At 37.5% G+C, this 13,903-nt stretch overlaps 1 protein-coding gene across 1 annotated transcript; it reads right to left on the bottom strand.

Moving 5' to 3' along the window:
- Nucleotides 1-5,079: 5,079 nt before the first annotated feature.
- On the bottom strand, nucleotides 5,080-8,721 carry LOC108707526 (toll-like receptor 8). The gene has a single exon (XM_018245523.2). It carries the CDS (start codon nucleotides 8,719-8,721, stop codon nucleotides 5,611-5,613), a length of 3,111 nt encoding a protein of 1,036 aa, XP_018101012.1. The 3' UTR covers nucleotides 5,080-5,610.
- Nucleotides 8,722-13,903: the final 5,182 nt, after the last annotated feature.

The following is a 13,903-nucleotide window of genomic DNA, read 5'->3' on the forward strand; positions in this document are numbered from 1 at the left end:
GAATAAATGTGAGAATAAGTGAGCCTTACTCCTCTGGGAATTATGAAACCATTGCTCTATCCACCTGCACAATATGTGCACTATAGATCCACTATAGATCATTTGTAACTCATATATGGAAAATGTAGTTGGCAGAAAAGAGAAGTTCACCATAATAACCGTCATAAATCAGATTAATTATACTGTATCTTTGACATCAACTTCTCCTTGTTATGACCTACAGGTCAAAGTGAAAAGGCAGTTTTCAAAGGAAATAAAATCAATTACCCTTTAAAAATGAACAATGCATTTAAAATATAACAATGATGCACACATATATAACCTTAATGCTATGTGTATATTACAATGTAGGTAAAGTGATAGTGGCAGAGGCTGAAAAATGAATTCAGCCCCTTTTACACACATTTAGGGGCAGATTTATCAAGGGTCGAATTTAGAGTTTATGGGAGTCCCCATTGGCTAAAATAGCAATTCGGCAGGTTTAAGGTGGCGAATAGTCGAATTCGAATTCTTAATAGGCCAGTACATGATAAATTTTGAAAATCTAATTTGAATATTTTTAAAAAAACTCAAATCGAATTTTAACTATTCCCTAGTCGAATTTCACTAAAAAAAACCTCAAATATTCAAAATTCGAATTTTCACTTCGACCATTGATAAATCTGCCCCTTAATGTTATATTACTACTACGGTACTTTTATTTTTACTGTTTCTTTTTCCAGTACGATCACATAATAATATCTAAATATCCAACATCCAAGGAGTTGGAGAGCATCATGTTGCTCATTAGCCACTGGTTGGGGATCACTGCTATAGAGGAAGCAAATCCCATGGTTGCAGGGGGACAAGGAAACTGGACAGCGGGCCAGTTACAGAAATCCACCCTTCCCTGGGACAGCAGTGTGAGCTGATGGGGATGGGGAAAGGTAATGGGAAAAGGGGACTTGTTGTGTGCACCCAGTGTAGTGCACCCTGTGGGGCATATTTATCAAGGGTGGAATTTCGAATTGAAAAAAATTCTAAATTTGAATTCAAAAAGACCAACCATAATTAAGTCGTCGAATAGGTCAGTTTTCGATTGAATAGGACCGTATTTGGCCGAATTTGAATCGTATGAATAGATACTCTCTTTGGAGAGAGCAAAACTATAGGCTTTTCCATTTAGCATATAAAGGTTTTAATTTTGTTTCAAAAAATGTTTTAATGAAGCAATTGACTTTACTTTTGACAACAAGAAAAATCAATCTAAATTCTGGTTTAAATGGAAATTATTTATAAGTACTTTATCTCAAATTGACAAAGAACAGTTGGACAAGATTCTATATTCTTTTTCTTAAATTCCAAAGATTTATGGAGTCTATTCTATCATTTGCAAGTCAAGCTAACCCAATTTAATTCGTATCTAGGTTTACTTTTATTACCAACTTATTACTCATTGTACTAAATTGTTATTTACAGTTATATAATACTTGAAAATGTATGTATTACTTACCTTAATTATCCTGATATGGATTTTGTTTGTAATTTTTCATTGTATTTACCTAAAATAAAGGATTATTTAAGGTTGATCAAATTCGAATCAACGTTTTTCCCAAAAAAAACTTTGATTTTTGAAAGTCCACCAATTGACTCCAAATAGGTTCTAGGAGGTCCCCCATAGGCAAAAACAGCAATTCGGCAGGTTTTAGATGACGAATGGTCGAATTTTTTAAGAAACAGTACATACATTTTGATATTCAAATTTTTTTCAAATTCAAATTGAATTTGGATTATTCCCTAGTCAAAGTACACAAAAAATAGCCGAAATTCGAATTTTTTTTCATTCAAAAATTCGACTCAACCTTTGATAAATCTGCCCCTGTGTGTTTCCATGGGTTAGTTACACAGCTGCAAGGAACATTTTAGGAAAACTGACACAGGAAGCCATCAGTCCAATGAAGGAATAAAATAGACTGTTTCCGAAGAAATAAATCAACATTAGGGGGCCCATTTACTTAGCTCGAGTGAAGGAATAGAGGAAAATAGAGGGGAAAAAAACTTTGGCTACTTCGACCATCGAATAGGCTCAGGGCCGGAACTAGGAGTAGGCAGAAGAGGCAGCTGCCTAGGGCGCAACAATTGACGGGCGCTGGGCAGCTACCTCTTCTGCCTACCCTTAGACCAGACTCTACTACTCGCCAGACTTTCTCACTTACGCGAGCATCGGCGTCACGCACCGCATACGCTTGTGTAGTCTGCGTGCATGCGCGTCACGGCGCTCCATCAACGCGCTTGCGTGTGACGTCACTGCGCAAGCGACAGGGGAAGTGAAGGCGAGCTGGCCGGCTGGGTCGCCTAGGGCGCCCGGCTAGCCTGGTCCGCCTCTGAATAGGCTACTTCGACCTTCGACTGACTTCAACTTCGAATCGAATGATTCGAAGTAAAAATCGTTCGACTATTCGACCATTCAATAGTCGAAGTACTGTCTCTTTAAAAAAAACTTCGACCCCCTAGTTCGCCACCTAAAACCTACCAAGGCCAATGTTAGCCTATGGGGAAGGTCCCCATAGGCTTCCTAACAATTTTCTGATCGAAGGAAAATCCTTCGATCGATGGATTAAAATCCTTCGAATCGTTCGATTATCCTTTGAATCGAACGATTATTCCTTCGTAGGAATAGTGCTAAATCCTTCGACTTCGATATTTTTAGTCGAAGGATTTCAATTCGGCAGTCGGATATCGAGAGTTAATTAACACTCGATATTCGACCCTAGGTAAATCTGCTACTTGGTGAAGTACCGGTATAATTTCATTGATATAAGGGAACCTTTGAATAACCATTAGTATGAACCTGACAGTAATTCCATGGTTCCCTTAGCAGAACACATCAATAGCCACAACTGACTACCATGTAACTCAAACATTAATGAAAAAAAAAAAAACATGGTGATTTTGTTTACAGATTTTGCTTGTGAGATGTACAGCAATTGTTAATAAGCCGGAGAGTGAAGGAAACTGCTCCCTTTCATAGACAGCAGAAAATGTTGTGTCTTGGGCGGGCTTAAGAAATTGTGTCTCACCCGCAGCATGCTGTTATAATATAACTGTATATATAATACTATACACAGTTTTGAGCCAAAAACCTGGATGTACTACAAACCTGACTCTGACTGGGCCACCATTAGAAATCACGGGCCTCGTACAACAACATTTTCTGGACCCCAGGGACCCGCCCAAACCCAGCCCCAAGCCCCACCCCAGATCCCGCCCATCCACACCACAATTAAAAGCCAAAAAATGTAAACCCCACACACAAGTTACAAAAAGCCATTGATGGTGAGGGCCTCTTTATAAGTTAAAAAAAACTGTGGCGCCAGGGCCCCCCATAAAAGTTTTTTATAAAAACATTGGTGGTCAGGGCCCCCTACAAGTTAAAAAAAAAAATGGTTACCAGGGCCCCCCATAAGTTAAAAAAAACACTGGCGCCAGGGCTCTCATAGCTCCCCCTTACAATTAAAAAAATAACATTGGGGGCCCAGAGAATATTTCTTAAAAAAACATTGGTGGCAAGGGCCTATAGCGTATTAATATAATACATTGGTGGCTAAGGGTTTAATAAAATTTAACACATTGGTGTTCAGTAGAACTGAACTTGTGGCTTCAGGACTTCAACTTCGGCTCCTTTCTTAGCTTCGGGTCTTTTCACGGCTTTGGGACTTCAGCTCTTCCGGGCTTTGGCATTTCGGTTCGGGACGGCATGGCTTCAGTGCTATCAAGGGATCCCAGCTATTTTGAAAATGCAGCACAGCCGGACCACCCTTTAGGCCCAGGCCCGGTACAACAGTACCCCCTGTGCCCCCCGATGCCTAAGACATGCAAATGATACCTATGAAACTTGGCTGGCCATCTTTCTCCCCACGTGCAAAAGAGCATGCTTTATGGTGAGGGAGGGGGTGTGTCAGGGCCCTTAGTAGGGGTATGTGTCTAGTGCCCCCCTACGGTTGCGCCCCAGGGAAGTGCCTCTTCTTCCTACCCCTAGTTCCAGCCTTGATTTGCATGTGGGAGATAATGATCCAGTCCAGTTTTTAGGCCTGAATTCTTTTTCACACTATGGGGTAAATTTACTAAGCGGCGATAATTTGCCAGCGATGGCATCGCAGCCATCGCAAGACTTCGCCAGACAAAAATTCACTCAGACAACGCTAATTTACTAAAATGCAAATTTGCGTCCAGTTTGCTAGCGTTACTTCAACAATCAAAGCGAAGATGCGCTAGCGTTTAATTATGCCTAACGCAACTTCATTAGAGGTCTTCACTCAGACTAATTTGCATACAGCGGGAAATGATAAAGTTTTATGGACGTATATGTTGCAGCAAATACATTACATTACACAAGTCCAGGGAACAACAGAAAAAGTTTTTTTTGCCGCACACCACTTACTTTCTTGCTGGGTGCATCCGTATCCCTGGCTGCTTCCACGCCAATTGTTACAGCAAATGTATATCCAAAGTGGGAAGGAGCACACCAGAATAAGCAGGCAATGCCTTAGGTCATTTGCAGATTTATTGAGTACACAAGCTTTCGGGGACACAACCTGAGGAAGGGGTTGTGTCCCCGAAAGCTTGTGTACTCAATAAATCTGCAAATGACCTAAGGCATTGCCTGCTTATTCTGGTGTGCTCCTTCCCACTTTGGATATACAAGTCCAGGGAAACCATAATAAAGACAATAGAGTTGTTATAATGCCCTACACATGAGCACACTGTACAGTTTATGTTCCATATGTTAGAAAACGTATTTGAAAAAAAAATTTCAAGGACTTTTGCAGGCTATCACTCTGAAAAAAGGAAAAGATGCCAGAGTTTTTTGGGACTTAGAAATTTTTTCCACTAAAAATATGATGTAAGTAACAGAAGATTGAGGAAGATCTATGCACTCCAATGAACTTCACCTGGTCTGAGCTGGCGAAGGCAAGTCTGGCGAAAGAGGTAACGTTCAGAAAATTCGCATCTTCGTGAATTTGCTGAGTAACGTCCAATAAATAAATAAATCTTGCTTCTTGTATCTTTATTTTACATGGATCAAAAATATATCGGCATAGTGCAGTATAAGAAACTACTGATGCATGCTGTTTCCTGTTATTGGCACTTCCTCTGAGTATGAATATAGTATGCAGCAACAAAAGAAAAAATGAAGACCAACTGAATTTGCTTCAGTGAAGGCACAACACTAAAAAAAAAATTTCATAGCATATAACAATGTTTTTTGCCAAATATAATTATTTCTCAATTGTATTGAAATGTATATGCATTTATAATTTAGGTACAGTATAATAAACAGTCTCTGCATTTCCAAAGTATATGTAATGAAGATGTTTTTTTTCTAAACACATGTTTACAGTATCAGTGACAATATTTTTTTTAAAATGCTCCCTTTATAGCAATTCAATGGGGCCCTTGGTAAGGATTTTGGACCCACTCCTTTCACTGAGACATATGTTTTTGGACCTGCTGCTGCTTCAGGTTTTCCAGCCTCAAAACAGTGTTCAGTTTTATAGAAACAAAAGTATGTCTTTGCAAATTAAAAAATGACATGGCATAAACAAGACAGTGGCATTGCGGATCTGACTTCTAATTTGCTATAGGATCAGTGTAAAATGTATTGTATCTCATGCAATTTTCTGTCATCAGCATATTTTTCATCCTTTGCCAAAATAAGCCTTTTGCCTTTGGATTTTTAGGCCATTCCATTATAGAGCTTTTGCAGATTTTTCTCCTGAGTCGTAAATACTGTGAATTCTGTAACACAGGTTCTAGTAGAACAATTACAATCACATCCATATTTTCATCCATTAGTTTTTGTAAGGCTAAATAAAATGCAGTTTTAAATTTCCCACTTTTGACATATTTCCTTGTAAGGACAAATAAAGTCTTTTTACTCCGATTAATACTGTGTGCAAGATTATCAATGATGGCTTTGCCTGGTTCCCAGTCTCTTTCCTCTAAGCAGAGATGCATGTGTTTGTCTCCCCTGTTCTCCAAGTGATGACATAGTTCATTGAAGATCCAATCACTGACCTCTGGGTCCTTGTTGTCATATGCTATGAATACATCATAGAGACAATCTGATTTACAGACTTTGTACCAGCGCAGTTTAGACACACATACATGATAAACATACCAGAGATCCCAGTAAAATACATTTTTCAAAACTGATAAAACCATTACATTTATGACTAACAAGAGTGACAAAAAGAATAGTATCATTGAAGCCCTATCTAAATCACATGTATGTACATCAAAATATATGATACCACTTCCCTTCCTATTTTCAGGAGTCGCACAGGTGACATCAGTGGCCAGTCGTGGGATTGTGACATTATTTGCATAGATCCACCTGATAAAATCAATCATTTCACATGTGCAATCAAATGGGTTTCCTTTTAGTCTTAACACTTTCAAATAGTTTTCAGATCCAGACAACAAAACCGAACTGTTGATACTCTTTAAATGATTAAAACTTAAACTTAATTCTGTAAGATTTCCAGCTCTATGCAAAAATGCAACTGGCAAATTTGAAATACTGTTGTAGCTAAGTATAAGTGTGCTCAATGAATATGTGTAAATGGAAAGGTTGGCCATAACCATTGTTAATTTGTTGTGACTTAAGTCAAGATGCTTCAGATTCTTATAAGCCTTTAGTGCTTTCCATCCAAAATAAACCAGCTCATTATTGTTTAGATACAGTTTCGTAAGGCTTAAAGGCAAGTTATTAAGTTTTTCTTCACTTATTTTATGGAGCCTATTATGAGAGATATCAAGACTTGTTAAGTTATAAAGATTCTTAAAAAGCTTATGATACCTTTTGTCCCCTTTCATCCATAATACATCCAGGCGGTTTCCTGAAAATTGTAATTCTTTCAAACTGTGACTTAAAAGCTGAAAGTCAGTTAGTGTTGATATTTTGTTCCAACTTAAATTTAAGACTTTAAGGTACTGAAGATTTTCAATAAATTTAAGACGATGAGTTACACCATCTACTAGGAAATAATGGCTGTTATAACTCAAGTCTAGCACTTCTAAAGCAGGCAATTCCTGAAAAGCATTCAAAGAATCAAAATCAAGTTTATTAAATGATAAATCTAAATATACTAACTTTTTCAAGTAGATAAATTCAGTTCCATTTAAATCTTGGCCAATTCCATTGGATGACAAATTCAAACATGCTATATCTGAAAATGAACGGAATTCTTCAGGATCGATGAAAAAAATACTGTTTAGGCTGAGATCTAACGTTTTACCATGAGAACTACACTGAGGTTTTACTAGTTGATTAAAGGTATTGGTTAGTTGAAAATTAGATTGTGTTGGAAACGTGAAACCTGGAGATGAAACGCTATAATTGTGGTCGCCAAACAATTTAATTTTATTGTTTTTTTCTGAAAATGGCGTTATTCTGTTCTCAGACAAATAGATCAATTGTAATCCCGTAATTTTTTGAAAAACGTCAAAATCAACTTGCCTAATGAAGTTTATTCCAAGATTTAATATCTTTAATTTAGAAAGATTCTTGAGGGGGGCTAAATTTTGGGCAGCAATATCTTTAAAGACATAACCTTGTATATGTAGTTCCCGAAGAGACAATAACTTGGAGAAGTGATCTGAAATGTTTATGTGATTTGCATAAGATCGCAAATCATAATTAAAAGACAAATCTAGTACTTCTAAAAATGGCAAATGAAGTAAGAAGTCTGCTGATGCAATTTCTTTTATTAAATAATTTCGCTCAAGATTCAATATTTTTAACTGAGTTGTGTTTTGAAACCATATGGGTGGTATTGTTCTTAGGGAAGTGCTACCAAGATGGAGCTTAGTCAAGTTTTTGAGATTTTGAAAAGCAAATGGATGTATATTAATAGAGATTAGCTTGCACTGGTTTTTACATGGATAATTTGCATTAAAACACCGTGGGCAGTTACCACTTAAGAAAAGAACTTCTAAATTGACAAGGTTCTGAAAATCGTTTTCATTAATAGTCTGTATGTTGTTATTACTTAGGTAAAGTTCTTTCAATGATGCTGGTAGTTTTGAAGGAACACAGGTTAAGTTGTTAAATGATAGAGAGAGTACAGTTAATTCTGCAAGCCCTGCAAATGTTCCTTCTTCTATGTCTAAAACTTGGTCACAGTCATTACCAAAATAACAATTATGACTTAGGAAAAGTATTTTCAAGTTTATGAGAGGGGATAGGATTTGTTTGCTAACTGAGAAAATATTATTATAGCTAAAGCTTAATGTCTGTACAGTACTTGGAATTCCTTGTGGTATTTTGCATAGCAAATTGTGGTCAATAAATAATTCTTCAAGCTTTGATAAATAAGAAAAAGTTCCATTTTCTATTTCTAATCCTCTTTTGCATATGTCTGCATTGTCAAGTTTGGACTTTGGATAGTGATTCCAGTTTAAGTCTATTTTTGTAAGGTTATGCCAGTCGTGGAAAGATTCATTGTTTATGGTCTGTATGAGGTTTTGAGACAGCAGGAGCTCCACAGAATCAGAAGTATATTTTATGGGATGAGGCACCATTTGTAACCAACGAGCTCTGCAATCAAAACTCGCTGAAAAGCCATTTTCTGTAATTCTGCAGGGGATGGTCCTGTTGTTTGGTTTTTTATCTGCACATTTAAGAGAACTGCAGGTGATCAGTAAAACCAACAGAAGAGTTTGTGGTAAGCCTGCCATTTTCGCCTGGGTAGAAAGAAAAATATTATGTTAGCAGTATAGTAATGCAACAATACATGTAAAATCAGGTGTCAATTTATGATTGAAAATGTCCATTCTGTTAAAATGATTAAAATGAAAATCTAAACGCAATGAGTGTTTTTTTTTTTAAAGGGGACATGTATAGCATAAATGTTCACAATGCATCAAACCATGTAAAATAATGTAAAATAGAAGAAATAGTTTTTATTTGAATACCTTTTGGGTCAAAAACGTCTGTATTAGCTTGAAAAATGTGCTCAGCTTTGCAAGCTTCCTGTTTAGCAATCTACAGTATCAGGCTGTAGAGCCGCAGACACCTTCTGCCTAAGTTACAGAGTGGCAGCCAATGAGGGAGGATTGGGCGTGTTTGTGATGTCACACTCAGTCCTTCTCTGCAGACATCAGATCACCCTTCCTTTCCCTGAACTGCTTCTTTCTGTCCCTCTCTGTCCTGTTTCTTTCTCCCCTACCCTCCCTGCACTGTTCGTTTCTCTCCCTCCCTGCCCTGTTCCTTTAACCCCCTCTCTGCAGTGTTCGTTGTCCATCATCCTCCCCCCTCCCTTCACTGCTTGTGACTGGAGGAAAAAAAGAAAAGCAAACTGCTGTAAAAATAAAACATAATCTGATACTAAAAGTATTTTATTCTTTTCTGCGGGCAATGTGTATCAGGAGTCAGTGTAAATACCATAGTCATTTTTTACACAGTATTATGTTGTATACAAAAAGCAATCAACATATTTTGGGTTTTGCTTTGTAACTCCCCGCATCTGTTATTATATGTTAAACAATTCCAGAACATCAGCTGCATTTTCTCCTTTGCAACTCCCTGGACCTGATAATAAATTGTTTCAGAACAGCTTATTCTATTCCCTTGCAACTCCCTGCACCTAAATAAATTGTCCCATAACAGCTGCATTTTTGACTTGTAACTCCCTGAACCTAATCAAATGTTGTTCCTGCATTTATTCCCTTGCAACTCCCTGCACCTGACCATAAACTGTTCCATAACAACTGCATTTTCTCTTGCAACTCCCTGCACCTGATCATAAATTGTTCCAGAACAGCTGTATGTATTCCCTTGCAACTCAATGCACCTGATCATAAATTGTTCCAGACAGTTTCATTTTTACCTTGCAACTCCATGCACCTGATCATAAGTTGTTCCAGAACAGCTGCATGTATTCCCTTGTAACTCCGTATGCCTGACCTTAAACCATTTCACAACAACAGCTGCATTTTTTCCATGCAACTCCGAGCAGCTGGTCATAAATTGTCCCAGAACAGCTGCATTTATTTTCTTGAAACTCCCTGTACCTGATCATAAATGGTTCCAGAACTGCTGCATTTATTGTGTTGCAACTCCCTGCACCTGATCATATATCAATATGCAGGAAAAAAAACCTACAGCTGCTGTTCTAGAATTTCACAACAGTAAATACTAATGTAGTGCAGAGATCTGAATAAATCATAAAAATTCAGCACATTTTGCTTGGTGAGTGCCATCTGATTTCTCTTTGTTATTGCTACATGTATGGAACTGAAGAGCAGCAAAGTTTCCACAGTATTTAACCCATGGAGGTAGGATTCTATTGAAGTTTAAATACTAATATATACTGTTTGTATAACTTGTATAATGTAATAGAGGGAGAGAGTTGCACAGTGTATAACAATGCATTATGGACTATAGATTATGTCCAGCTGGGCAGGTACATTTGTGAATAATGCCTATTTGCTGTGGAGCATACTATTGTACTTTAAATGAAAGAAAATATTACTGTTACATTACTTTTACAGTTTGTATTAAACCACATCTATTGCATTTTAAGTGAATGATCAGGCTGGGACCAGACAGGACAAAGGGTGGGAGGGATTTGGGTGGGAGGGGTTTCCCGAGAGGGCTTCCTGCAGAGTTCAGCCTGTCAGTCAGTGTTGTGACCACTTCCTGTGGAAGATTGAAGAGACACTCCTACTCCTCATTTCAGCCTAGCTTCTGACCTGTAAATATTTCTCTGCAGCTCTGATATAATGACAGTTTTTGGAGGTAAAATTATTTCAAATTTTTTCAATTCGACCCTTAATAAATATGCCCCTTAGTGTACCACTGAGAATTATTTTGTCTGGTTCATTTATTTCCCCAAGTAACAGTACGTATAGGTCTTAGTGAGTTGTTTTGGAAGAACATATTGAAAGTATAGGAAGAACCTACACACTTGCATGCCGGATATCACCAGGTTAAAAAACACAGAAACTATCAAAATCTGGAATCAAAGCAAATAATTAAAGCTGGCAACAAGCAAGATTCCAAGATCATTCATGTAATGCTCAAGTTTAGAAAATAAATAAAGCAAACACCATAGGGTCACCATATATGTAATGCCATTCTCATCTTTAGATTTTGTCACTCTCTTGAGAAAGCTCTGATTTGACAAAGAGTATGGGAATCATTATCCTGTAGAGACATAAATGAAGACTAATGGAGATAGGATATATGCATGAGTCGACTGATTATTTCTTTTAACCAGCTTATAAGAATTGGTCTTCCTATTTTCTTTTTTTTTATAGTTTTTGAATCATTTACTTCTTCTTCTGAGTCTTTCCAGTTTTCAAATGGGTATCACTCAATCATTTGAATCATTTGCCTTCTTCTTCTGACTCTTTCCAGAGCCTAACTTGAATCATTTGCTTATAATGAGCTGATTCATATGTCAAAGCCTAAAGGTGGCCATAGACATAACAATTACATCTTTCTTGGAAAAGATCTTTCCAAGAAAGATCGTTCATTTCTATGCACACGTGTAGAGCTGAATCGTCAGATATACAGGTAGAAACAATAGAATTCTACCTGTATCTGACGATTCAGCACTAACAATGGGCGATGTTTGGGTCCCTTCAAAGGTACCCGATTAAATTTTCCATCCAGCCCGATCGACGAGCCGACCAATATCCAAGTCTTCTGCTGATATCTGTCGGCTCTTTTCCCACCATACAAGCACCGAATATCGGATGAAAATTTGTTTCGTACGATATTATCTGTGCGTCTATGGCCACCTTAACAAATAAGGTTTTGGGCAATTGTTTTTATTTGTCTATATCTTGATGACTCCTCTGAACCCTTTTTTGGTGGCTGTGCAGGGACAATAACACATTCTCATTACAAAGCCTAACAAACTGCAACTCTTCTTTAGATTATGTCACTCTCTTGAGAAAGCTCTGATTGGACAAAGAGTATGGCAATAATTAACCTGTAGGGACATAAATGAAGACTAGTAGATATAGGATGTATGCATCAGTCGACTGGTTATTTCTTTTAACCAGCTTATAAGAAGTGGTCTTCCTATTTTCTTTTTCCTCTCTTATTCATATTCCAATCTCTAATTACAATCAGTGAATGGTTGCTAGGGTAATTTGAACCAAACTGTAGATAACGCAAAAAAAAACAAATAATAAAAATTTAAAAACAATTAAAATTTGTCTAAGAAGAACTTTACATTACACATTACATTATACTAAAAGTGAATGCAAAGGTGAACAACCCATTTAAGATCAAGTTATATAATATATAGATATATATAATTCTCACTGAATCTGCCATGGGAATCATATGAGTATAATGTGCTACATGCACGAATCCAGCATTACACCAGGGGGTTCCTTTTCTCAATCTTGAGTCCGTAGTAACTATTCTAATACTTGGTCAATTAATATACATTTTCATGCTTTCGCTCACCGTTCTAACTTCATGGCCCGGGTGCATCCAGCCCGGACCTCTCACTAATATAATGGAGCGGTTCAAACTCCCCAAACACATAGGATGTATATGTATATCTCTTAGGAAATCTTACCCGGACTTCGCTGTGACCCAGGTGCTGCCGCCCTGAGTCCATCACTAAGCGGCGCACTCTTGGAATCCCCTTCGAAGGAATCGCTCGTTCTCAAATTGTAAGTAAAATAATTCACTTTATTCGAACATCTTCACTGAAAATACAGCGCCATGAGGTCTGACGCGTTTCGTGTCACTGCACTTCCTCAGAGACCTCACTTCCCATTGGTACACATGTTATTTAAACCCCACCTGGTCCACCCCTATAATTAACATTTTAACCCATTAATCACATTGAATTAAAATACAATCCCATGTAAACAATTAAAAACAATCAGTCAATTGTAAGTAAGTACAGATTAATTAATTTCTCACGTTCCAAAACAAATGTTTTATATAAATAAATCCATATTACAATCAATAAAAAGACCTTTCTATAATTTAATCTAATAGCTAATGCTCAAATTGATACTGTTTTAAATTAATTTCCTCCAGTTAAGTTACAAATTCAACTAATCACCAAACTGGATACAAAGAACATTAATTCATTTCCACAGGCTTTTTAACTTGTTGTGATTCTTATTAAAGACAATTAGTACTCCATGCACAGATTAGAATGTGCCACACTGCCTTCTTCTTCTCAACAGGGATAATACAATAAAAGTTTTTTTTAGTAACCCTTAGTAGGGATGTAGCGAACGTCGGAAAAAAAGTTCGCGAACATATTCGCGAACTTGCGCAAAAACGCGAGCGGTTCGCGAACGGTTCGCGAACCCCATAGACTTCAATGGGAAGGCGAACTTTAACATCTAAAAAAAAAATTTCTGGCCAGAAAAATGATTTTAAAGTTGTTTAAAGGGTGCAACGACCTGGACAGTGGCATGCCAGAGGGGGATCAAGGGCAAAAATGTATCTGAAAAATCTGCCTGTGTGTGCTTGGAAGAGATAGTGTAGGGGGAGAGCTGTTAGTGATTTCAGGGACAGATGATAGTAAGTTTGCTGGCTAGTAATCTGCTTGATACTGCTCTGTATTGGAGGGACAGAAGTCTGCAGGGATTTGAGGGACATTTTAGCTTAGGTAGCTTTGCTGGCTAGTAATCTACTGTTCTCTTTAAACAACTGCCATACGTTGACCTTGTAGGCATTGTTTGCCCAGTTTTTTTGGACGCAGCCACTGAAGCACAGTTGCCAGAAAAAATATGCCATATAAATGCTGAAAATAGTCATTTTTCGCCATACGTTGACCTTGTAGACATTGTTTGCCCAGTTTTTTTGGTTGCAGCCACTGAAGCACAGTTGCCAGAAAAAATATGCCATATAAATGCTGAAAATAGTCATTTT

Source organism: Xenopus laevis, chromosome 2L, assembly GCF_017654675.1.
Source record: "Xenopus laevis strain J_2021 chromosome 2L, Xenopus_laevis_v10.1, whole genome shotgun sequence".
Lineage (NCBI taxonomy): Eukaryota > Metazoa > Chordata > Amphibia > Anura > Pipidae > Xenopus > Xenopus laevis.